The sequence below is a fragment of the Sceloporus occidentalis genome, unplaced genomic scaffold (genome assembly GCF_023333645.1).
Source record: "Sceloporus occidentalis isolate IW3139 unplaced genomic scaffold, rSceOcc1.0.p SCAF_87, whole genome shotgun sequence".
NCBI classification, from domain to species: domain Eukaryota; kingdom Metazoa; phylum Chordata; class Lepidosauria; order Squamata; family Phrynosomatidae; genus Sceloporus; species Sceloporus occidentalis.
In genome coordinates this window covers 3463688-3488950 of record NW_028317067.1, presented here as the reverse complement: position 1 = coordinate 3488950, position 25263 = coordinate 3463688, and the positions used below count along the sequence as shown (strand labels likewise).

General features: G+C 39.4%; 1 protein-coding gene across 1 annotated transcript in view; it reads right to left on the bottom strand.

Annotated features, from left to right (window-relative positions):
- Positions 1-11519: 11519 nt before the first annotated feature.
- LOC149284942 (target of rapamycin complex 2 subunit MAPKAP1) overlaps positions 11520-25263 on the bottom strand; it is a 52151-nt gene continuing 38407 nt past the window's right edge. Inside the window, exons 9-11 of the mRNA XM_089496120.1 lie at positions 21805-21942; positions 13036-13133; positions 11520-11639 (exon numbers count right to left, since the gene is read on the bottom strand). Of these exons, the coding sequence (XP_089352246.1) occupies positions 11520-11639; positions 13036-13133; positions 21805-21942 (356 nt within the window). The remainder of the gene's footprint in view (positions 11640-13035; positions 13134-21804; positions 21943-25263) is intronic.

Genomic DNA, 25263 nt, shown 5'->3' with positions numbered 1-25263 from the left:
TTCTGCCTTCTTTCTTCGTCTGCTTCTCCACAAACCAGGCCTCCTGGGTAACTTCGGCAGAAGGGTGGAACCTCCTAATCAAAAATGGGGGAGACCCTGTCCCCATGGCTCCGCCCACTTGTAGAAGTACTCCAAGAGGCCTGTATAATGAAGACAGATTGGCGGAGGAAGACAGGTCTGTCCTATCAAATATGATTTGGGACAGAATTTGAATAATCTAGGTAACTCTACAGATTTGTCCTGGCGCAATGTCTTGTTCGGTTCCTGTCCCATTTTAACTAGACTTCTGCTTATTATGCTACAAATTGTATACTTGCCAGCCTTATCTTTCCTGAGGTAAAGTAATATCTCCCTTTATTTGTGACATCACAACAGATGCCATCAATACCCATACATGGGAACTTCATCGAGCAGGCTACCTGGGGTGCTCCCTCTTCTAGGCGTGGCTTCTTGTAGGGGTAAGGCTAGTCCTGTACGTTCCTTTCATGGGGGTCAATCGGGGAGAGTGAGTAGGAGTAGGCACAACTTGGGAATGGATGTAGTCATTCACAGCCTCCCAGCCCAGAGAATTAGAGACCTGATTTAGAGGTCATTGATTTAGAGACCTGAGGAATAAGGACTTCACCCAGAAACTCCCAAGTCAAACCAAAAGCCTGTGTTACATGAGCTGATCATATCATACATTGCCCACATAACACTCTAGCACTGCATGTGTAAGCAGTGGCCCAGTTGCCAGCAGTTGTCAGACAACTGGCAGTCACATTGTTGGGACAAATGCAGTATTATCTATTAAGCAGTCTAGGCATATGTCTAGGGGTCCCAGAGCCCTGGTACTACAACACATAATCCTACACCCACACTGCCATCAGCTGCATATTAGTATGCTTCCTACTGCGGGCAGGTACTCTTATATAACGTCGCCCCACACACTAATCCCCCGGCACGGCAGGAGGAGAGGAGCCACATGCCAAAAACATAAGAACATTCTGCATGTGTATGACAACAAATGGTTTGGGCAGTTGGTAACTATGTCTATCCCATACACTGAAAACATGAATCCACTGGGTCACAGATCTATCGGCGTAGAGGCTTGGGGTGTGCCACGTTAAAGTGCGGTCATCTCTAACTACCCAACAATTTATCAATAACCATCAATATATCAAAATTACTGACACTTGATGAGGAACAAGAGTTTAATATGTTTACTTTAAAACTCAGTATATAAAATCTGGCATGTACATGTTTTGATGCTTCATGGTTCCACATGATTTTTATAGACGGCGTTTCTATTAATAGTGTGCAACCATAGTTTAACCCCTTAAGGACAATGGGTGGTCCATAAACCCATTGAAAACAATGCATTTTGAGCCCGTACATGTACGGGCTTTGTCATTAAGGGGTTAAAAAATTGTGCAAAGATGATGTCTCCTTTAGTGCCATATGCTAGTGCTTTTAAGAGTGAAGATTACAATGAGCGACGGAAAAATCAATGAGATTACTATAAGAAAAATAATTATCTTAAAGCAATTTAGGTGAAGTCTTAGGGAAAGAGTGTTATCTAAACAAGACACAGCGGTTTTTGATAGTATGAAAGATTGGCAAATAGGAGAAAAATTACCACTTCAGAAAATATGGCTTAGTTGGCAGTATTAGTCTCTGTTCATAATTTTTCATTTAAATTAAAAAAAAAAAAAATGCGATGCAAATTTATTCAAGCAGCATGAAAAAAAAAACAAAAAAAAACGTGGACATGTCTGATTAGGTATAATTTTAGCTCTTCGGCTCTTGTGTTAACACTAAGCGATGCCTTACTCTATGTTCGTTAAAAGTAAAATTAATGGCAGGCAGGCAGCTTCTCATTTATAATTGCTTCATTATGCTGTTGCATCCTCTAGACAATTATGACTTGCTGATATTGTACCGGTGCAACACACATGGTTCTCCGTGTATACACACACGTATAGAGTGCTACACATGGATAACACACACACATATGTATATACTCTATACTGTATATATATACACATACATATACATACAAACATACATTTTGAAATAACGTGTCTACATGTGATTGTTTTATATATTTACATATATATATATATATATATATATGTATATAGACTCACATATACATTTCCAATCTTTTTAATGTACACAGACACACTCCACGAATGGTTGATCATATCATTGTTCATGTTCTCCATATCTACAAATTCTTGTGCACATAATCATCATTACCTATTCAGTACATAAATTATTTTTTATTATCACACAAACATGATTTTTTTTTTAATCTTAACATAATTACGTGTTTAAGGGCGCCATCGAGTAACTATAAACCCGCTGCCAGAGTGCAACGCTCTGAGAGCTTAAGGGACGAGACCCCCGAAATATATGATGGCGCTAGCTTGCAGAATAGGAGATACGATTCTGCACGCAACCACATCGAGTGTTTGCCGGAGAGGTTTTTTTTTTAACAAAAGCTTTGAGGAAAAGCCCCAAGAGACGCGAGGCTAGTTATAAAACAGAGACATAGCTCTCTCTCTCTCTCTCCTCTTTTCACATCTCAGCAGCAATGCCAAGGCTTTAACATTTCCCTCGCCATAGTCTCTGATCCTTAAAAAGTTTAAATTAATGACAACCTTGGAGTATCTCATTAATAATTGCTTCATTATGCAATTGCACACTCTTGACAATAACGGTGTTTGGTGGTGTATTTCTAATTATGTGGCATTTTCAGCTCGCTAATAAGGCCTGGATAATTCCATGATGAAAAAAGGGTTTTCTCCCCCGAGTGCCAATTTTCCTACTCAGCGCATTATGCAGCAGTGACGCTGTCCCCCCCGCTGGAAACATTTTTAGTCCCACTTTTACAACACAAGCAGATCTACTAAATAAAAGCCCCTTGAAAATTCTAAAAGTTTCTAATTTTTTAATATAAAATATACACCTTCCTACTGCTTTTACGCGTATTTTCTAAGTTACAACCCAAATATATACTGTATTCTATATTCATATTATGGATTTGGTCTCTGCTGTTATATTTTAAAATAATTTTTTCAATAGGAACTAACCTCATTCTTGCACTTAAAGAGAATTATGTATCACCTTCCGTATGCAACTATGCATACCATACTTCACTTAAGTTCATTGAAACAAAAAAATACCAGATGTTGATTTTCTTATTTTGCCCAAACTTGTTTCCTTATTTCTTAATGTAGAATTGTGTGTTTAGCTTCATAGCGTATTCTAAGGTCATGTCAAATACAGATCCCTCTTACTCTTTTATCTTAAAGACTGAATTTAAAATAAATGAATAAATAAATAATAATAAAAAAAATATTTAATGGGAGTCGCACATTCTTGCTGATCTCAAGGACCATGCAATTCTCTGATGGATTCTCTGGCAGACAAAGGGTTTATGTAGTAATTGGAATAGTGGAAACAAAAGATTAAAGAAGAGCTAATCACGGATGTGGGTCTTTTACCTATTGTATTGGAAAATGTAGCTTCAGTTATAATATCTGCTGGTTTATGGTCTTAGGGACTTAAATATCTATTAAGATCATTAATAAAACTGCCTTCTGGAGTGGGTTTAATTAAAATCTCCAACACTGTAATAATTTATTAAGGGGCATGAAATACGCCTACAAAACCTTTCTAGAAAGAGAGAAATTAAACTTCCACTGTACAATCCTATTATTTCATATTAATTAAATTGACAATTTTCTATAATATGTGTATAATGAGATAGTTACTGAGTGATGACATCATATGTGCCTGATTGAACTTCTGAACAAAATTTTCACAATTATCTCAACATGAACACAACACAGCAGAAACACCTTCATTTCTAGAGTCTAAATGTCTACATTTAGGACAATTAGCCATTTTTTTTTTGGAATTGTCACCTTATTTCTCCTTTGTCCCAATCTTTTTCTTGAACAGTTTCAGCAGACAGGCAGTTCGTGATACTCTGGGACACCCCAGCCAAGTCTCCCAGCTCCTGTCCCTTAAGCCAAATGCATCTCTTGGTGACACCGCTCATGTACAAGACGCCTCAGGCAGCTCCAGCACTGGCTCATGCAGAATTTCCAGCGGGTCTAATGAGAAAGAAGTATTCCTTTACTGAGAGGGTCGTAGATAAATTGAACAGCCTCCCATTAGAAGTGGTAGAGGCTAATACATTGAGGGAATTTAAACATAGGGTAAGCATACGGATATCCTGAATCTAAGACAAGACCAAGAACAGATTACAGTCTATCAGGAAAATTGGCAGACTAGATGAGCAGAATTTGTAGGTTTTTGCCATAGAAATTTAAAAAAAGCTTCTTAAAAAAATCTGTTATATGGGATTAAACTTTTTAAAGGAAATAATTCAATCACTGATCATAATGTTGACATAAATTTATAAATAAGATATACATTTTTCTTTTTTTTTCTGGTGAGAGAGCTTAGCTACCTTTTTCCTGCCTGCACATGTACCTCGAAAATCAATATGGATCATTGTCAACAACTTGCATGGTATCACACCTAAATAAATAAAACATATATCTGCCTGGAAGGGTTACGAGGTGTGCTGGCATGCTGCATATATTACCTGCTTCTTAAAAAAAGGTAAATGTCTTATTTTCATATTATTTGAAGTTATTCTGTGAATAATTGTTGAAAATGTGTATTTTTTTTTTTACATCGCCATATGTGCGACCTATTTAAAGAAACCCAGTCTGCAGTGTACATATGCACAAACTGAGACACACAGACTTGTTAAATTAAGTCCACTGCACGGTATAATAAGCACACGCTTTAAATGAATTTCAGTCTGTGGCGTATAATGTACACTCAATTTGGTCGCAAGGTAATGGTGCAGAACAGCTTCTGTGCACCAAACACCTTTAAAATAAATGAATCTATGGTCCAACTATCAGAATATACAGAATCATTTATCCATCAGGAGATCGTTCTTCTTCTCTAAGTCAGAGCTTGATAAATCCCAGGAAACAAGTAGCTGTTGCTCTTAGATTTTTAGATCTAACTCCAAACTATTGTGCCATTTTATATTGACTTCCAGGGGCGGACTGAGACCATCCAGGGCACCAGGCAACAAAAAGTCATGGGTTACTCTGGTGATGTCACACCCTATCATGGCCATACCTCTTCTTGGTTAAGCCCTTCCCTTGTGGTTACACCCCCTCATATCTACTTTTCAGTATTTGTAAAGGATAACTTGTATACAGTGTAAACTTATAATCATAAATATATAAATACAAAAAAATATAAAAGTAAATATATTTACGATCATATAACTGCCATCACTATATACTGTGCCAGACATTAACAGTGGTACAGCATAACTGCCATCACTATATACTGAGCCAGACATTGATGGTGGTACAGCATAACTGCTGTCACTATATACAGTGCCAGACATTGACGGTGGTATACCATAACTGCCATCACTATATACTGAGCCAGGCACTGATGGTAGTACACATTAACTCCCATTAGTGATGGGAGTTATTGTGTACCACCATCAGAGGGCCATCACACACATGATTCATGCTTTCTAGCATTCTCACAATGTTTTCTTATCTTTCCTGTGTCTCTGTCTCCTCTCCTGCAGAGATCCATTATCACCCCCTAACTGGCCCTGCTCCCGCAGACCCCATGCCAACCCTCGAGTACCCAATGGGTCAGTACGCCCCTGTTGATTTCTACGGGTATATCTGGTTATGGCACCTAAAATACACTGTATGGACAAAAGTATTGGGACAAATCTCTTATTTACTGAATTCAGGTGTTTCAATGAGACCCATTGCCACAGGTGTATAAAATCAAGCACCTAGCCATGCAGTCTGCATTTACAAACATTTGTGAAAACAAATGGGTCGTTATGAAGAGCTTGGTGAATTTAAGCATGGTACTGTGATAGGATGCCACCACTGCAATAAATCAGTTCGTGAAATTTCATCCCTGCTAGATATTCCACTGTCAATTGTAAGTGATATTTTTGGAAAGTGGAAGCCTATAGGAACAGAAGCAACACAAACATGAAGCTTAACAACACATAAAATCACACAACGGGGGAGTGCTGAGACGAATGGTGTACAAAAATCTCCAACGATTCTATAACTGAAGAGTTCCAAACATCCACTGGCATCAATAACAGCACAAAAACTTCGGAGCAGTGGAAAAATGTTTTGTAGAGTGACGGACCACGCTTCTCTGTTTGGCAGTCTGATACTTGAGTCTGGGTTTGGAGGATCCCAGGAGAACATTACCTGCCTGGCTGCATTGTGCCAACTGGAAAGTTTGGTGGATGAAGAATAATGGTCTGTTTCTGGCTCCTACATTTAAAGTTTGAATTAATTAGATATTTTTCCAAGCATGTGTCATATGGCACACAAGTCTTAAACCGTCCCATCCTCAATGTACAACTTGGACCTAAATTATGAATATTTACTATTTTATGTCATGTTGTTTATTCCTCAGTCATTTGGATGAATAAGCCCTACAGACCATATCGGGACCAAGTAATAACTCTCTTCCATCAGATAAATAAGAAGCTGTGATGTATATGCTCATATAGCATTTAGTTTTGTGTGCTTCAATTGACAGTAGAAAGTGATAACAACAGGTTAAGATGATGCATTCAAGGGCAAGTGGGCACTTACTTTGGTTTATTTCACGCATAGTGTGACACCAAATTGTCTTCTTTTATAAGAAAGAAATAGATCTTCCAGTAGAAAAATGGGTTTCTGTAAAGAGGAATTGCAGATCATTGCAGATCGTAAAATAAATTAAATACATCAAGTAACTTAAATTTGAGTTAAAAATCCATTTTTTAATATATATATTTCCTATAGATTGATAAGACTAAGCAGCAAATCACTGTTCTGATCCGAGGAAGACACAGAAGAGACACATGTTGTGTTACAAGGTCCTTGTGTGACAAGTTCAGCTCCGATTCTCCGAGCCTTTGCCCCTTGCAGTTGGATCCAGCCACAAACCCAGTGGCTTACTGTCTCTACCATAACCCCTGAACCCTGAGTGATTTAAAGAGAAGTGGACTAATATCAGCCATAATTCTGCATTCAACTCCACTTAAAGCGAATCTTGTTAAAAGTACGTTAACTAATTCCAGGTGTTTTAGGGCTAAACGTGTATAAGCACTATCTATATAAGGTCACTATCTTCATATAGATATGCCATTGGAAATTGACATTTAACAGCATCTACATACATTTTAGGCATGCAGAGGGTGAATTTACCTGCTGCTGTTCTGATTGGGTTAGCACTAGGAGCCCAATGACATTGTGACATTGTGAGATGACACGTGATGTAGCCTGTGTGTGTGTGTGCTTTGCTACCCACTACTCAGTACATATATATATATATACATACATATATATATATACACTGTATATATCTGCCTATAGGGATCATTGAAGTCCCTGTCCTATAGGTGAAGTCGGTGGTGAGTGCTTCAGGGTCACGGCGGTTGTGACAATAGGTAGGCAGAATAAAAAGGAACACAGAAGAAGGTCCCCATGTAAGCATACAGAGTCCCGAGAACGTATATATTGTGGTATAGATCTATCCTTTCTAGAGGGAGCTGTTGCCTTTGCACGCTGTAGTGTAACAAAATTAGTGCAATATGTTTTGGCCAGGTCCTGATGCAGTGGTCCACTTGGCATTTGCCCAGGGTCCTGTATGATTAGTTTGGGATACGATCCCCAAGATCACCACTTCCGCATACTAGCTCAGAATAAAGATTACTGTGATCTGTTTCCACAATCTCCCTTCAAATGAAGTATGGTACAGACCATCTTATAACCCTGATTGGCCTTCCACATCCCGGGCTTCATTCAATGCACATGTTTTTCCAAAGTGTAGAGACAGAATTACCCCAGGGGTTCTTGTGTTGTATTCTTTGGGTTAGTTCTGCTGTGAGAGCTGCTGTCTGAAGTCTTAATTAGTTGCACAGAGAAGTGTTGCGCTTAGTTAAGTTCCAGGTTTGCTAATTACCAGGTAGCAGTGTAATTTAGTTTTTTCCCCACGAGGGCAATGGGATACAGGGCTCTGCATTTAGCTGATTCTCAAGGATACCGGTGGTCTCCGGCACACTCCGAACTGCATGTGTCAGACTAATTATCACTGCAAAAATGCATTCCCCTACATTTACCTCTTCTTTATGAGTTTCTCGATCTTTTTTATCTGTATTGGTTGGTGTTGACTTACTGGTCACCCATTACTTTCTAATATTCCAAACAACTTGGATGTAAGCACAACGCCCATGGTGAATACTGTGCTCTACGTTCGAGTGCACAGGAAGAGTTTCATGATTAGGATATATCACACTGGAACAAGTTTTAGCCACACCTAATGTTGCTAGCATACATGCAGATATCAGCAAATCCACTTCCGGAAGCAGACGAGGAAAACAAGGAGGCCCAAGAACATGATGGCCAGGCGGTTCAAGGACACCTCCCATCTTGCAATGCATGGGGCAGCCAATCAGTGTCTGAAAAGATCTCCCACTGAAATCAATGGGGATTTTCAGATCTTATAAATATTAAAGCAAAGGGTACATTTTCTAAGTCCAATAACTAAAGAATGCATTTATTAGAATGCAAAATGGACTCCAACAGGCATTAAAAACAATAACAATGTGTGAGGCAGCTGTGTTTAGAGTTGGACTTTTGCCAATTTGTATGTGAGTTTAAGATTACATTAGATGTCACCTGTACCTCCAGGACACGTTCACAACTTGTACGTAGAAGCAGTCCTAGAAATTCAAGAACTCTGTTTAGAAACAGAAATGCTATTAATATGTGAAGTCTCTTTGTATCTTTTGTATTACGCTTCATTAGATATTAGTTATAACTTTTTATGAGAAAAGGCTTTGACACTTGGCACCTTAGTCTGCCCCTTCATCCCAATGGTACAAGTACATGAAGTACCCGCTTGGACTTACAGCCAGCAGACCCCAATCTCCCAGAAATCTCATTAGTTTGCTGAGCAATTCTTTACCGTAATGAAAACAATAGCTTGCAGTAAGTACTAAATCAATCCTATTCATTTTTTTTTGCATAACTCATGTCTTGTGCTTTATTCCGACCGTGTGTAAATGAACCCATTTATTTACAAAGGGGTTTTTAGGCAGTTAACCCTATCAACGACAAATGTGCCAGTTAAAGTTTTTCATCAAGCGTTACATAAGGCAAACATGTGATTTTTGTTTTAGACTGCATTACTCTGCAGAACTCTCATCTTTATGCCAAGAGCAGATACATTTTTCCGGGTTTACATGGGAAATCTGAATTGTTTGCTGTGAGACCCACAAGAATGTTTATGGCTTTTCTATAACAAATCTACAATGTAATATTATAGTTATGTTTAGTGTTTTTCATTTTTTCTCATATAGTACCAGACTAATTGACCCATTCTCCTCCACAAATGCCAAGACGGTGCTGAGCCGTTTTTAAGGGATCCACAGGGAGCTGAGATCATTTTGAGTTGAGATCACCATACTGTCTCACTATGTGAGGTATAGCATTCATAGAAACTTTTTTCATGCTTTAAGAACTTAAATCTCAATCAGTCATTGGTCTTGTCTTGGGTATCTCCATATGTCTATCCTATGCAGGTTTATATTACCTGAGTTACCCTGCTGGAAGTCTGTTTCACTCATCTACCATCCTCACAGTAAAGTAAGTAACTTAGAGACTATTTGTGAATATGCTAGAGGTGTGCAGGCTTCAATTGTCAGTTTTATGATGACCAAACCCGGTGGATAAACTCCAAGGAGGTAATAGTTGCTGGATGGATTCCATTTTAGTGACCAAGGAACCTCATGGTGTTTCCTAGTTAATGCCAATACCAAAGTTTAAAGGCTCTTTCCGGGGGTCGGCACCAACATTTCTCATGGTGGACATTTATTGGGGTCTGTGGTGAATAATTTAATGATGTTCTATGTACACACAAACCTTGCCATGGACACTTCTGTCCTTGTACAGACACTTTGCTTATCCCTGGCCTCTTTCCAATCGAGATGAGGCACCTGATCAGTCAGTTTTAATTGAAGAGATAAATAGTTTACACTAAACTACTTGTCTTCAGGCAGGGATACACAGAATACCCTTCCTGTTTGCAGCCCTTCTGCACTTGAGGGCATTCTTGATCTAATACGTGTAATCCATATAGAAGACTCATGGTTGGGTTATAATATTTTGTATATCATTATTTCTCTGTTTTCTTATGCAACAAACCTCCAGCAGTGCCAGCATATGATCCATAAGGATGTTTGTGTGTTACTATTCATTGTAGATTTGGGTCCATGTAAAGTGGAGGAACGCAGTGCACTCACTATCAACGTTCCCTCCCATCACTTGGGTATCTGCCCAACTTTACTACCACACGAAGGGGGCTATTCAATAACGAAAGAAATGTTGATCATTCCAACACCCTGATATACCTTAAGTATGCGTCTCTCCTGCATAAAGTGCTGAGTTAGCTCTGCATAATACGTAAGAAATGCAGGGAACTCAATCATTTAACTGTGCATTATTCAGATAGAAGCCCACTGGTGTTTGACCTTGATATTGTATAGTGTTGTCAAGGAGCTTCCTTTTGACTTTCCTACAAACTTCCTCTTTAGTTAATAGACCCCAAAGTATTACTACTCTAAACTTTAGTTAAGGACCGGGACGCACCGGGGAGCGATCACATGGGGCCCCTGGAGCATTACAGCAGCACTGTTCAAGCAAAGTAAGAGACCTTTGATAGCTTTTTAAGCTCACTCAATGCCATGATGTGCCAGACATGTCAATGGTCGTTAATCGACCGTTTTTTGTGACATGCGTGACACTCATCGGTGGTTGAAGAGTTAAACCTAGAATAAGCTAAGATTATACCAACACTTATGATTTTCAAGTAGTACACAGCTGTGTAGGTTACATTTGATGCAATCTGCCCTTGAGAAGAATGATTCATACCAAGCATTTGACAATACACAATGTCACTTGGTACACGAAAGCAGTGTAGGAGTTTTCAGATAGTTTTGGAATTAATTGATGGGATCTCAGACAGATACATGTTCCTACTTACTTTATTATAGAAATCCAATTCTATAACAGCCCAAGTCTTTACACCACTTTGAATGGCTTACCAGTAAAAAAAAAAAAGGTGTAGGTATGATGTGCTGAATTCCAGCATATCCACCTGTATTCGATTATTCAGAGGCTGATCCTTTGGAGGCGACAGACGTAAGGTTACCTGCATATCACATCTGTGTGTGACAGCAGCAAGGAAAAGCAGTGGGATGTTTATTGGAAAAATCCTCAATACAGGAAAGGGTTAAAATTTGACTTTGGGTTGTACATGTCGCTCCGTCGCCATAATCAGATTCGTGACTGACGTTTCCGTGTGTCCTTAGAGAGCGCAGGTAGCATGAGACTACACTGCCTGAGGGGTCTGGAGTCCTGTATGCCCACCTCAGGGCCCAGCTTGTCCTTCTAGCCTGCCTTCTTCTCCTTTTGGAAGCTGAAGCTAGTTCTTCTAGTTAGTTTCCTTTGTTTCTGGGCAAAATAATCTGCTCGGGCTGTACTGGCCCGTGACTCCAGGATGTAATTAACCTATACAAGAGAAAAACAAATATGTCACAAGTACTCACATTAAAAGGGGGAGTAAGAGAAGTGCCATTTCATAAGAAGCTGAAGAAATGATGCATTGCAGCGTCGATGGAAAGTCAGATGTTCCTTTCAAGAAAAAAGCAGATTAAGGGGACAGTAATACAAATGTCACTAAAATTGCACAAAATAACCAGTATGACTTCTTAAATGTAACAACCCAGTGCTTCTTTATTTGTTATAGTAACAATTCCCTTTTTGAGAACTGCAGGGTTTAGGATAATTCTACATAATTTGGAATTTGGCTACATTTTAGAGAACATTTGCAAAATATCAAGCTAATGCACACATACTTCTAAGAAAGTTTGGTAAAGATGATACCTTTATTGGCTAACCGACATATAATAAATTGCAAGCTTATCAGATGATCTAGGTCTCTTCTTTAGGCATGCCAATAAAGGTATCATCTTTACTAAATTTGCTTTCTCTCTTTTAAGGGCTAACGCAGTACAAATCTATACTTATATGCATCCTATAATGGAAAATATATCACAAGAACCCTTCAACCTGCCTTAGTTCCACTTCCTATGAATTGAAGATGTCTTTTTGTATCTACATGTTACAAAATGGAGGAGTGACTTTACCACCACTTCTACACACCACCGCTGGCCTCCTCAATCCCAGAGGAAGAAAAAAAGAGCAGTAACTGTACCATTAACTAAAAATATTAAACATTATCTCAAAAATCTTGCATCTTTCTCTGATATCAATAAACAAACCCAATGGGTGGCACCATCACTTATGATACTGCCTGCATTTTCTGAAGACACCAACACCTTTCAACACATGGTTCAGTTGAATCGTGATATTAAGCTTCAGTCTAGTAGCTCATACATCTCCTTAAGGACAAAAATACATATCGGTATGGGATGTAATTTTAGGTCAATAAAACATAAAGACATCTAATAGACACTTATATTAGTTATAACGCTAACATACATTTAAGGGTACAATTTCCATGACAGATTCCCTTTAACTACACAGATAATGAAGGCAGTTTTATGCTGGCTATTAATATCGTCAGAGTGCATCTAAAAGCTGTAATTAACCATTCGATTAGGTCTGTTACTAATTATCCCGGCTGCTGTATACACATGAAGTTAACATTCCGCCTGCTTGGATCACATTAGCCACTGAAAGACTTTCGGTAACGAGTATCATTCTCCGTATTAGTCCAGGCAGCCTGTGCAATAATACTTTACATAGAATTCAGCTACAAGGACTAAGTTTGGCTTGTTAGAGAGAATAACTGTGAACTGTCTTCTTCATTTGCTTTTAGCAGAATGTAAGAAGAGGGCAAAGTAGTAAAGGTTCTTTTGAAATCGGCCACATTAATACCAACCTTTAGCACAATCTCGTTGACCGTGGCAGCATCAGACTCAAAGTATAGGTGTTTGTAGTCGTGGTTACTCAAGTAGGTGAGCTTGAACATTGCATGGCCTGATGAAGACAACAAATTGTTAAACGAGTGCTCACTATCACAATAAATACTATTTGTGAGCGTTCTATTCACAGTACCAAAATTTAGCTGTTTACAGACATGTATAATCAGTGTTCACTATTTTCATCAATATACTGCAACATTAAATCTATATTGAAAAAAATGGAAAACCTTGATTGGTCAACACCGGGCAGTTCTGGTTTTTTTGACACTGAATGCAAGTCAAAGCAATCGTCTAATAAAAGGCGTGAAATATGCACTTTGTAATTGTTAACAAATTCTGGGCCTCAACCACCAAACATTATCGCAATAAAATGTGCTTGTTTCCTGGGTGTACTTTACTCCCCAATCCCTCAATTCTTCTTAAAATTAGCTCATCTCAATCTTCTTCTCTTCATAGTGGCTTCTCAAGAGTCCCTCCACCCTCTCTCCAATCCTTGATTTTCTCTCTCAGATGATGGGGTTACACTCTCTGCAAATCCATAGAATATTTGGCCAGGCAAAGTCACCAAGGGTCTATGATGGATCATTAAGATTAAGTAACCCCACAATGGCATTAATATGCTTAAGAATGGAGCCTGTAGACACATCACCAATGGCCACTGGTCTAAGGACCAAAAATAGTGGCACTGTTGGCCACAAGGAACTGCTGCTGTTGTAGTCTCCTTTTCTTTCAGGAACTTGGGGAGCATTCCCTTCTGCTCTTCAGTAACCCTGTTTCTTTCTACTGTGTAATTACTTGCCCTGATTACACAAGCCAGTACTCATTATCAGCGTATAGATATTTCTTGTGCTTGTACAAAGCTTTATATTCTTTTTTCAGCATTATAATGATTTATATGTTAACTTGAGCTGGAAAAGTTGGAATTTCTGCAAACACAATCCTCCACCCCCTCCCCACTATGTTTTATTATATTTTGCAATCTCTGAACACAGTACATTTTTCCCAGAATAGTAATTAAACATCTTTAGAACACATTAATCTTTATCCATTAATATGCCTAATGATTTAAAGAGGGGGGAACAAATATATAACTTCTTTAAATCATTCCACAAATTAAACTTTGGTTGCTTCATATTTTTTCGGCTGCCTGAAGCAGGCTAATCTGTTTCTGCTACGTAGTGTAATCAGGAGGATATGTGCGGGTTTACCGCGAACAAACTCTGTGCATTGAACGTCCTTCACAAATATCTATATATTCGCTCTGTCTTTTCCACTTTAGTGCTAAATCGTGTTCCCAAGCAGAAACTGAAGCTAGATTATATATCAGAGTAAGGCTTGACACGTCTGCTGTACATGCAAGAGACAGCCACACAACTCAGGAGGTTCCATACTACTACCGCAGAATCACATGGCACTGGGATCCACCTCGCGCCAGCGCATACTAGGGAAGAAACCAGTTGCTGGCCACACGAACCAGTTAAGTATAGAGCCAGTTTGTGCGATCAGCAACCGTAAGACACCATGATGCAATTGATAGTCGACATGGTGGCCTGGCTGTTATGTTTCCTCAAGCATTAATGGCTTCACTGTTCATTATGAAGAACATACACTAACAAGCTTCTGGGTAAGACATCTTGCTAATTTACCCTAAATGTTATACAAGACCAGCCTAGCTCTCCCTGCAGCAGAAGCTCACTTGGGTTGGACCTTCATAATGTATATTGAAATCACGGTGCTGAAACACAATACTTCTCTAAACTCTACCATTGGTTGATCCCAATGTTCTGCTGCACATATACACAACATGGAGTCTCTACTCTACTCATCAAGACTTAAAGGTTTCTCAAACATACGCAGCGACATAATTTAACACACTTCATTGTTTAGGCCTTCTTTACGACTGAGAATACACTGAGCGTATCACGAACACAGTGGCAGTTCTGTTGAAATATTTCACGATTTATAAGAAATCCACACCTCTCCTGGACAGTACAGAGATTATCTCGTCACATTACTGCACAGTTATAAAATCACTGCCTATTTTATCAGCTGTTGTGACAGACTGACAGCTGGAGCCACATTGCAGCACATCTTACGTGTCAGGGCCCAAACCTGCTAACACATCCCATTATCTTAATAGGGACGTGTTGTGACTTTCCTCATGGTTAATCCTAGATGTTTGTTTTAGCGAAGGACCATTTTACTGGATTCGACCTGAGGCAATAGAGGACAGATAGGGTGAAAGGAGGACAAGTAATAAAACTTAGATGAGGGTAGAAAGAAACCAATAATGAAGAAAAAACGAGAAAGGTGGAAAGTGCCAGAAATTAAAGAGGCAGACAAGTATCTGACAAGGGGTATATGAGTATTTTGATAGAATAGCATCAAAAGAAAATGGGGAGACGCAGTAAAATAAAAGTGCGTAGACTGGAAAATAGTTCATGGGCAACATCACCTTTATATAGCATCTGTCCAGTGCTTCCTGTCCTTATTGTCACCAGATCTATGTCATTCTCACGCAATCATGATCGTCTGGTAAACACGTCATTAGCTTTGTCGGACAGAAAAATCTCTCTCTAATTAAATCTTTATTTCACTTTAATAACATGGCTGACCTTCTATTACAGAATTCTGAACAGGCAAGCCCTTTCTGGAATACCTGGGTACTCTCTATATCTGCCTGAAATGCTGAGGGGAGTGATTTATGGCTCCACACCTTCGACCCAATTCTGGCCACTTTGTGATTCTTTCCCCTTACCGATTGCTGTTAGTTAATCCCCTCTTCCCAGCTCTGCCTCCTACTGGCTCCCATGGGGACTTCTGGGTCTGCATATCTGAGAAGTTCCTAGATTCAACACTCATGGCATGCAATTGTTGTGATATGGATACTACAGTAGCAAGCAATGCTGCAGACATTTCATTTTACTTGTAATGCACTTTGAAGAAAAGGGAGGAGGCATTACAATTTTCCAAAGAATGGCCATTTCATGGAAAACATTTATACACGTTAAAGAAACAAAAACGGGAAAAAAATCCCCCCAAAAAAATCAGCTTGAGAAAAAAAAATGTAAATGTAGCAGAGGCCCCTCTAGCAGAAAAAAGTTTAAATGTTCTAAACTTAGAATGTACTTGAGAACTGAAAGATATTCCTAGGTTACACTATAACTGCTGCTCAGTTTGATGCAACATGAAAAGATTCAATTTGCAAAAGGGCACCACTCATATTTACATGATAGCAATTCTGACTGAGACTGTGATGTGGTGCATACGGATCTGGCTGCAGATACAGCGTCGCTGCGGAGACATGCCAGGAAATCCTCTGACCTTTTACATATAGCTAATTAAAAATAAATTACCGCCATTCACATGTGAGACACCAGAACAGCTAGTTTTATACATGAATACTTCAAATACTTTTGATAACTGTTTTTAAACTTTTCCTGTACCTGGAAGATTATCCTTATCTTGAAAATGTGTTTGGGAAATGCAAAAAAAACCAAACCTGGGTCTTGGGGAGAAGAAAAAAAGAGCCTTATACACAAAGTAGTTTAATATGGCATAGGAGGCATACATGCCAATATATAATTATATACATACACACACATGCACCAATCAGCCATAAAATTATGACCACCTGCCTATTATTGTGCCCTTTTTGCCAGCAAAACAGCCCTGACCCGAGGCAAGGACTCCACTAGACCTCTGAAGGTGTGCTGTGGTATCTGGAACCAAGCATTAGCAGCAGATTCTTTAAGTCCTCTAAATTGCGAGGTGGGGCCTCCATGGATGCATCCTGGTGCCGCGTGTTCTCCAGGTAAGCGACGCACCCGGCCATCCACGTGATGTAAAAGAAAACGTGATTCATCAGACCAGCCACCTTCTTCCATGGCTCTGTGGTCCAATTCTTATGCTCACATGCTCATTGTAGGGAATTTCAGCAGTGGACAGGGGTCAGGCAACCCCATACACAACAAACTGTGATACACTGTGTGTTCCGACACCTTTCTGTCAGAACCAGCATTAACTTTTTCAGCAATTGGAGCTACAGGAGCGCGTCTGTTGGATTTGACCACACTGGCCAGCTTTCGTCCCCACGTGCATCAATAAGCCTTGGCCACCTACCCATGACCCATGTTGCCGGTTCATCGCTTTTCCTTCCTACTGACCACTGCAGATCGGAAACACCCCACAAGAGATGCTCTGACCCAGTCGTCTAGCCATCACAGTTTGGCCCCATTTTTCCTGCTTCTAACACATTAACTTTGAGGACAAAATGTTCCCTTGCTGCCTAATATATCCACTCAATGACACGTGCCATGATAACAAGATTATCGGTGTTATTCACTCCACCTGCCAGTGGTCATAATGTTATGGCTGATCGGTATATATATATATAATAGCGTTTCTACCGTGTGAATTGTCAGTCACACTGGGCGGGGCTTACTTAATGTAAGATCCAATCACATGCTACAATTTGATCATTCAAGAATAAACAGGGATAGTGAGAGAAAAAAGGAAGGCAAGACTTAAGAAAAAGGGACAGAGAAGAAAGACAGTAGAGAGCAAGGGTAATATAAAGAGCAGGGGAGAGAGGAAAGAGAGAATTAAAAATGTGCATGTCATTTTAATGATGGGCATATACACTTATTTGAAATTGACAAAGAGGGACACTTGTTTTAGTGGGAGTGATGATCTGCGGTGGGGCAGGGCTTTATTTAGACTTTGTGACCTATTAACAGCAAGCTATGTAATTCAGTATAATTAATAATAATATAATAATAATGCATTTACACAATTTTACGTATAAACTAATTTTCTGCCATTTTCACACACATTATTGTGACCTTTGAGAACATGTTATAATCATACCCAGGACATATTCTAAGCTCCTGGAATGTCATGGAAGAAAAGAGAGTTGGATTTGGGTCCCAAACAGGAGGTATTGGCGCGTAAGAAAAAGTGGAGAACCGTGTAAGAAATATGAAAAGTTGTGGGTTCGAGTGAATAAGCAGATACCTGTGACAACACACCAGAGAAAAGAGGGAATAGGAGAAAGTTAGAGAAAAGGTTAACAGAGGAGGGTAAAAAAAAGGGTTAGGAATGGAGGGTGTAAGAAATGTTAAGGACCTTATGGCCATATACACTGAATAACTCTGCTCCACATAGCCTAGCATCCTACTTACACGGGAGACTGAAGGAGAACTGAACATTTCAACTTTCACTATTATGAAGGGATTGAAGGGTCAACCCCAATGAACATCTCCTGCAGGTTGGCCCAGTTTGTCCTGTTCAATGTATAGTTCACGTGGATAGATTTATCACAGGTCTAACTATGCAGGACCTGTACAGACTTCATTGTAGGGAATTTGTGGAAATTGAAAAAGCCATCATGCACATGGCGGTTTATGAGGCACAACTAGTCCCAGGACACTTGGTGTAATAACAGTATATGAAAAACTCACCGTTCTCTAGAATATTTAACAGTAACATAGAGCTAGAGTTGGAAATTGCATTATTGTACAGAAAAAAAACCCACTGCATATGCAAAGTAAGCAGTCTGTCTACATTTTATCTAATATATATTAATGTATGTAACATAATTTTTGTGTCTCTGACCGTGTTCATTATGATTCAGTGTCCCCATTCTTTTTGTGTCTCGGTGTGTATTATCCGTGTTTCTTGATGCGTCCCTGTACATATGTCTGTTTGGGTGTATGTGTGCAGTGAACGGCATAGAGACACCTCTTTGGCAAGAGACATCAATCAAACTGTCACAGTGCGTGACAGCTGCCGACAGAAGGCAGGGGTTAGAGGTTACAGGATAAAGAAAGGAAGAAAGAGTGAGAAAGCTGTACTACCCCCTCCACACGCACTTCGCTGGGACAGGCAATAGTAGTGGCCTGATATCTGCTGTCTTCATCAATCTTCTTGCCACCTCCTCCTGATTGGCCGTGTGGAACTTATACAGACGTATAACAGGAGAGGCTGGCAGCCACTGACTGGTACATGACAGGGTATCGGAAGGAATATGAATCCTCTTCCCTTCCCATAAAAAAGCATTATGGGGAGAGGAGACAGAGACGACAAGCATAGTTTCTGGATCAGAAGTATCCGGTTTTCTGTTGTTGGCTCTTCTTGTGCATACCTCAACGTCTCTCTCTTTAGGAGAAAATTTGGTGGACAAATCTTAGGGTTCTACAGCCCTAAAACTTACGAAACGATATAAATACAGATTTCGTCTTAGGAACGTCTTTTCGACAGCCAATAGATAAAGGTCTTGGTAAAGCTTTGTCCCCCAAGCCATGATATCCCCCATAGCCCCATAAACAAAGGTGTCCCTCTTTGGCAGTTTGAAGTTTTGTGAGGTATGCTGGTGGGTTGACAGCTAAACTCCACTATTATATTCATATGTAATCTTTTAAAATAATACAGACTATTTCATCCATAATGATTCAGGACAAAGTTATTTGTTGCATAGTATAACCAAAACGAACTCCTTTGGAACACCAAAGATTATTTAATGCTGCCATTTTAAAATGCCTGCTGAAAGCAGAGTTGCTCTACAGAAGGAACCTCTCAAAGAAGTCTCTTTCCTATCTCTTGGTTGACTAACTGTGACAATATCAACAGATTTAAGCTGGACATTTCAGCACGTCTGTTGCTATCCCAGATGGCGGAGATGTTTTTAATGGATGAACTCTCACAGCTGCATTTAACCCCTGCACAGCAGAGGCAGCCAGTGAAGAAATTTGATGGAGTTAGATGCTAGATAACACACATAAGGCTAGGCCATCTTTTTGGGGGGATATAAAGTCATTATGTAGCACTTTCAATTTCATTCTATTTCCAAGGCAGATAGCCTAGCTTGTCAGAGGCACGAAAAGAATAAGAGAGGATGCTGATTGATTTACTCAGGAGAGCGGGACTCACAGGGGTGAGTAATAGTGTGAGTTTGGAAGGGCTAATGTTTCGGCAGTAGTCATTCTGAGGTCGGTAGCCTGATGCAATCACATTATTATCATATACACTTAATAACTCCTCTCCACATAGCCTAGCATCTCTAAAGCATATGCTGTCATACTAGAGTACATATAATTTATATTATTAGAATATTATACATGCCTAAACCCGCAGGAACAAGCAATATAAAATAGATTGTAAGGTCACAAGAGCACAGCCCTTTGTACCAGTCAGCCTTATAGTGCCGATTTTGTATTATGTCAATTATAATGTTATTGTTAATTTTAACTCTCCCCTATTGTAATAGCGCTATGGAATCTGTAGGCGCTCTATAAATAAGCACAAAATACTGAAAAAAAAAAAGAAGATACTTCACTTTTTGATTGCTAATACATGGTTACATGGATTCTCTCTCATTTGTATTGGCCATCTGATTTACACATGGGATTGCATGAATCTGATCTTAAATATATAACACACGCTTATACAAAGAAATGATGGCCACATAGTGATAGAACATATTCTTTACAAGAACACACAATTCTAAATGCATTTTCATTTGTCTTGTAACTGCTGGGGCATATTAATATAATACATTGAATGTCCCAGCACATGTAGCGCTAACCCCATAATGTCACATCACGGAACATCACTTGCTGTAGAAAATAATGTTGCGGGAAGCATCTTTCTGACTGCCATTAACATAAAAAATATATAAAGTCAACAAAGTATTATCAAAGAAACTTTCTATTGTCATTGCGAGGCAAAAAGTTTGGAAATGCAGAAAAAAACGTGACCTTGCCGGACAAAGACCACACAAAAATGCCGTGGCTGCCTTATAAATTAGATGGGGACAGTCCCAGCACGAGAACAATCTCTTACCGGGCTGACATCTTCATTCTGACAGCCATACAATTAACCCTGGTCTTCCTGTGTTTGGCTGCATGCATTAATACAATTTATAATATCACCCGGCGCTAGATAGGCTAAGCTTGTGTTACTAGAGATAAAACACAGAAAAAAAGGATATATTGCACAAGTCTGAGCTCTTATCTATTCCCCATCCTCTCCTCCTCTCTCATAATTCATTCAAGAAGGACCCCAGGAATCATTTTTTTGATGTAAGCTGTGCAGTAAGACATACATCACTGGCCGATAATAATCACGCTCAAAACTTGTGGAACTGTGAGTCTGGAAACAAGCAGCGATAATGCTCAGCACCCCCTCAACATTTTCATGTATTCGGGGGTTTTTTAATAAATAAATGCAATTGCTGATGAAAGGTCTCTCGCATATAGCTTGTGATCCTAAAAAAACAGTGACATTAAATGCATAAACATAAAATAAAATAATCCAATTTAGGAGAGGTATTCATATTTTTACGCTCTTCTTGCTGATGGGTGCTTGGGTAGCAGCTGATCTGGGGTTGCCGTTTTTCTTGAAAATTTCCAGTGATCAACCTAATGCCATATACCCATTTTTAAATAAATACAGTAGGAGCTGAAAGTGTTACACAGGTCATTGGCATTGACCCAGAGGGACTGGCCATGTCCAATCTCATTACCCTGCAATGTAATGCATTTACGTTAAAGTAAAAATAACAATTAAAAAAATAAACTGAGGGTGATGGCCTATATATCAGAGCACCCCCAAAAACCAACCGGGAACAATGGCATCTTAATGTGTAGATTAGCAACAAGGCACCCACAATATAAACTCATAAACAAGATCATATGCAGGGATATGTCTTATGTCACCTCACTTACTAGGACTTTTTTCTTCCGCAAGGTCGCATGCACACAGCAGGTCAGAATCAATGGAGATCGGCTTTTGTTTAATCCAGAACTTGGTGCTGGTTTTCTGATTGGTCACTGGGTCAATCTCAACCTTCTCACCAGAGATTCCTGTAAAGACAGGCAGAAGCTGTAATAAATTCCACAAACTCAAATATTTTATGCCCAAGTAATGTTCACAAAGTTAAGCCTATGGCCTGCTACAAACCTGGGGTATGCAGATGCAATCAAGCATAATCGCTCACCAGACACAGCTTTTATGTGTCAACGAACATTATGAAGTCCAAATATATACTATAAGATACTAAGAATGTGTACATACCCTCATACACTATTAAAAAAAAAAGCAGCATATGCTCCGCATCAGGAGTAAGGTGAGGAATAGTAAACTATATGAATGATAACAATATGAAACTTATTTAGTTAAACTGACATGCCAGTGGTTTAAACCTATAAATATAGCTCTGTGAAAAAGTTTTTGCCCTATCCAGATTTGTAACATTTTTGCTTATTTGTCACATTTCAATGTTTCAAATTATCCAACTGTAATATAAGACAATGATCATTTCATTTATTGAAAGTAAAGAATTAGTCAAAAACCTATATAACCCATGTGAAAAAAGTAATTGCCCCCTAAACCTAAAACCTAATATATCAGTGTGGAGGAATTTTGGCCCGCTCATCTGAACATTAAAATTAAAACAATTCTGCCAGGTTGGAGGGTTTCGAGCATAGACTGCGGTTCTAAGGTCATGCCACAGTATCTCAATCACATTCAAGTCAGAACTTTGACTAGGTCTCTCCAAAGCCTTCATTTTGTTTTCTGCGAGGCTTTCAGAGGCGAACTTGCTTGTGTGCTTTGGATCATTGTCCTGTTGTATAACCCAACTGCACTTGAACTTAAGGTCACAACCTGATGGCTGGAGATTATTCAGGATTTCCTGGTATGGAGAGCATGGTTCCATCAATTAGGCAAGTCACATAAGGTCCCGAAGCAGCTCCATACCATCACACTATCACCACTGTGTAGTTACTGCTGTTACGATGCTCTTATTGTTCTCATATGTAATTCTGTGTTAGCTTTATGCCAGATGCAACATGCCCCATGTCTTCCAAAAAGCCCCACTTTTGACTAATCAGTCCATACAGTAGCATCCCAAAAGTCTTGGGGGTCATCAAGAGGTTTTTTGGCAAATGTGAGATCAATATGTGAGTTGAATATGTGTGTTCTTTTTGGTCAGCAGTGGTTTTTGCCTTGCAACTCTCTTATAGATTAGATTATTGCAGTCTCTTTCTTATTGTGGAATCCTAAACACTGGTCTTAGCTGAGGAAAGTGAGTTCTTTAGATGATAGCATTGGTTCTTTTGTGGCCTCCAGAATGAGTCGTTGGTAGGCCAGCCACTCCTAGGAAGGTTTGTAGATAATGGGTCTCACTGTGGTTCACTCGAGTCCCAGAGCCTTGGAAATGGCTTTGTAACCATTTCCAGATGCCAATGACATTGGCATCATGTGCTGCTTTTTGATACCCGTTACCCTACTTCACTTTACAAGAGAGGTTCTACCAAATACTTTTTGACAGCACTGTATATCTGAAAAAAGTAAGTCTTGACAAAAAAAAAAGTTCTAATTCTTTAAAACCAAAGGAAAACGTATTAGTTTGCCCAGTGATTTTCCTTCTTTCTCCTCCTCAGGATTTCCTTACCTACACGCATGTGTATATATAATATAAGCAGTTGTAAGAACCAGATTTTTTTTTTTATTCAGTGGTATGTGGTTTTGTGGCTGACATTTTAATAAATCTCCAACATTAATGGTTTCCACTAGTTATTACGCTGACACACGTTTGTACGAACGCTTTGTCTATCCCTCATTCTATCCTTGTTATAAGCTAAGACGATGAGTAGTAGGCCTTCCTCTTTACTTTAAATGGTATTGATGTCTACAAACAGCAGCAGGGAGTGTATCCATTATGGCAGCAATACAGCGCACTGAACCTCTGTTTATGCATCATTAACGCTGTCTGTATCAAGGGAGGCAATAATGTACAGCTTAACCCTTGGGCAACAAAAGAGCCAAGGTCTGTTAATTTGATGGCCTCCCTCATGAAATATCACCAGGAATAGGGATATTATATAGTAGGGTAAAAAAAAAACCAACCAACCAAACAAACAAAAACAATAAGATAGCAAACTCTTCCAGATGAACAGATGATGCTGGAGATTTGAACCTGGAGTGATTTTTCGACAGTAGGCGAATACAAACCAGCAGTGACACCTAAAGTGGCTGCTGATTTATGGCCACAGTGAGTTTGGGCCTGCGTCCCCATGAATATTAGCACTACAAATCTGGGCCCATTTAGCAGAGAGAGCCTGGTACATACATCACCAGCTCCTGCTCCTAGCCAAGGTCACCCTCAGAGCCATCAATCTTTCCTGCAAGGGGCAAGTGGGCCAGGCGTGGAGTTGTGCGAAGGGAAAAAACAGCAGCTCCTGTCCCTCTCATCTGCCTTTTTATCATGTGAGGTGCGTGCAAACTTCTATTATTTTTATCTGCTGGGTAGTTCCAGCCTAGTCCATTTATTACTCCCTGTATCTTTATGAACGATGTCTCCACCTTATGAAGGGTTACTGGGGTCTGCTTTGTGCCAGTATACAGATGTACTGATTTAGTAACAAACCTGTTTATTTTCCTATATGTATGATATGTTGATAAAAATACACATCACTGAAAAACCCCAAAACCTTATTTAAGCCGCTGTAAGTGTTCAATCGCTGTATGTAAATGTGGTATTTCTGGGACAGATGTCAGGCATTTCTAGTATGTAACTAATTACACTTTTTACAGCATGAGGTGTATTTCAGTTGTTTTGTACAACAGGCAGAAGTGATTGTATAAAGCCATCTCCAAACACAATAAAATTAAAATCATTTTAATTTCCAGTAGAAACCTTTCCGCCGACGATTTATGTGCCATCTGTAACCACTTAAAATGTTTTACAAAGACAATATTTTTGAAAACAATTGGTAAAAAAATGTAAAGTTAAATAAGCCTGGCTGAAGGAGAGTCCTTGGTCAGAAGATAGGATAAGGTTAAGGAGGTTAATCATAACTAATAGCACTGATGAATAGGGGAGCTGGGAACAGTGCTGATGCCACCAAGCCTGAGATAGGGTACTAACTTAGAGCCACCAGAGCTTGCCGCTGCATACTTAATTTAAGGTATAGGGGGCCACAGGGACATGCTATGGCCCATTCCAGCACTCACATTTAGCCAGCAGCATAAATTGCCTTGTGGGTTATCTCCCTTTCAACTAACTAAGAATAAGTGCTAACATTTCTCAATGAATGACTGTTAACTGTTTTGTCTTGCTAATTGGTGCTACTGATTAAAGGCGTGCTAACAAAACTTAATTTCCAAGATTTTGAATATTT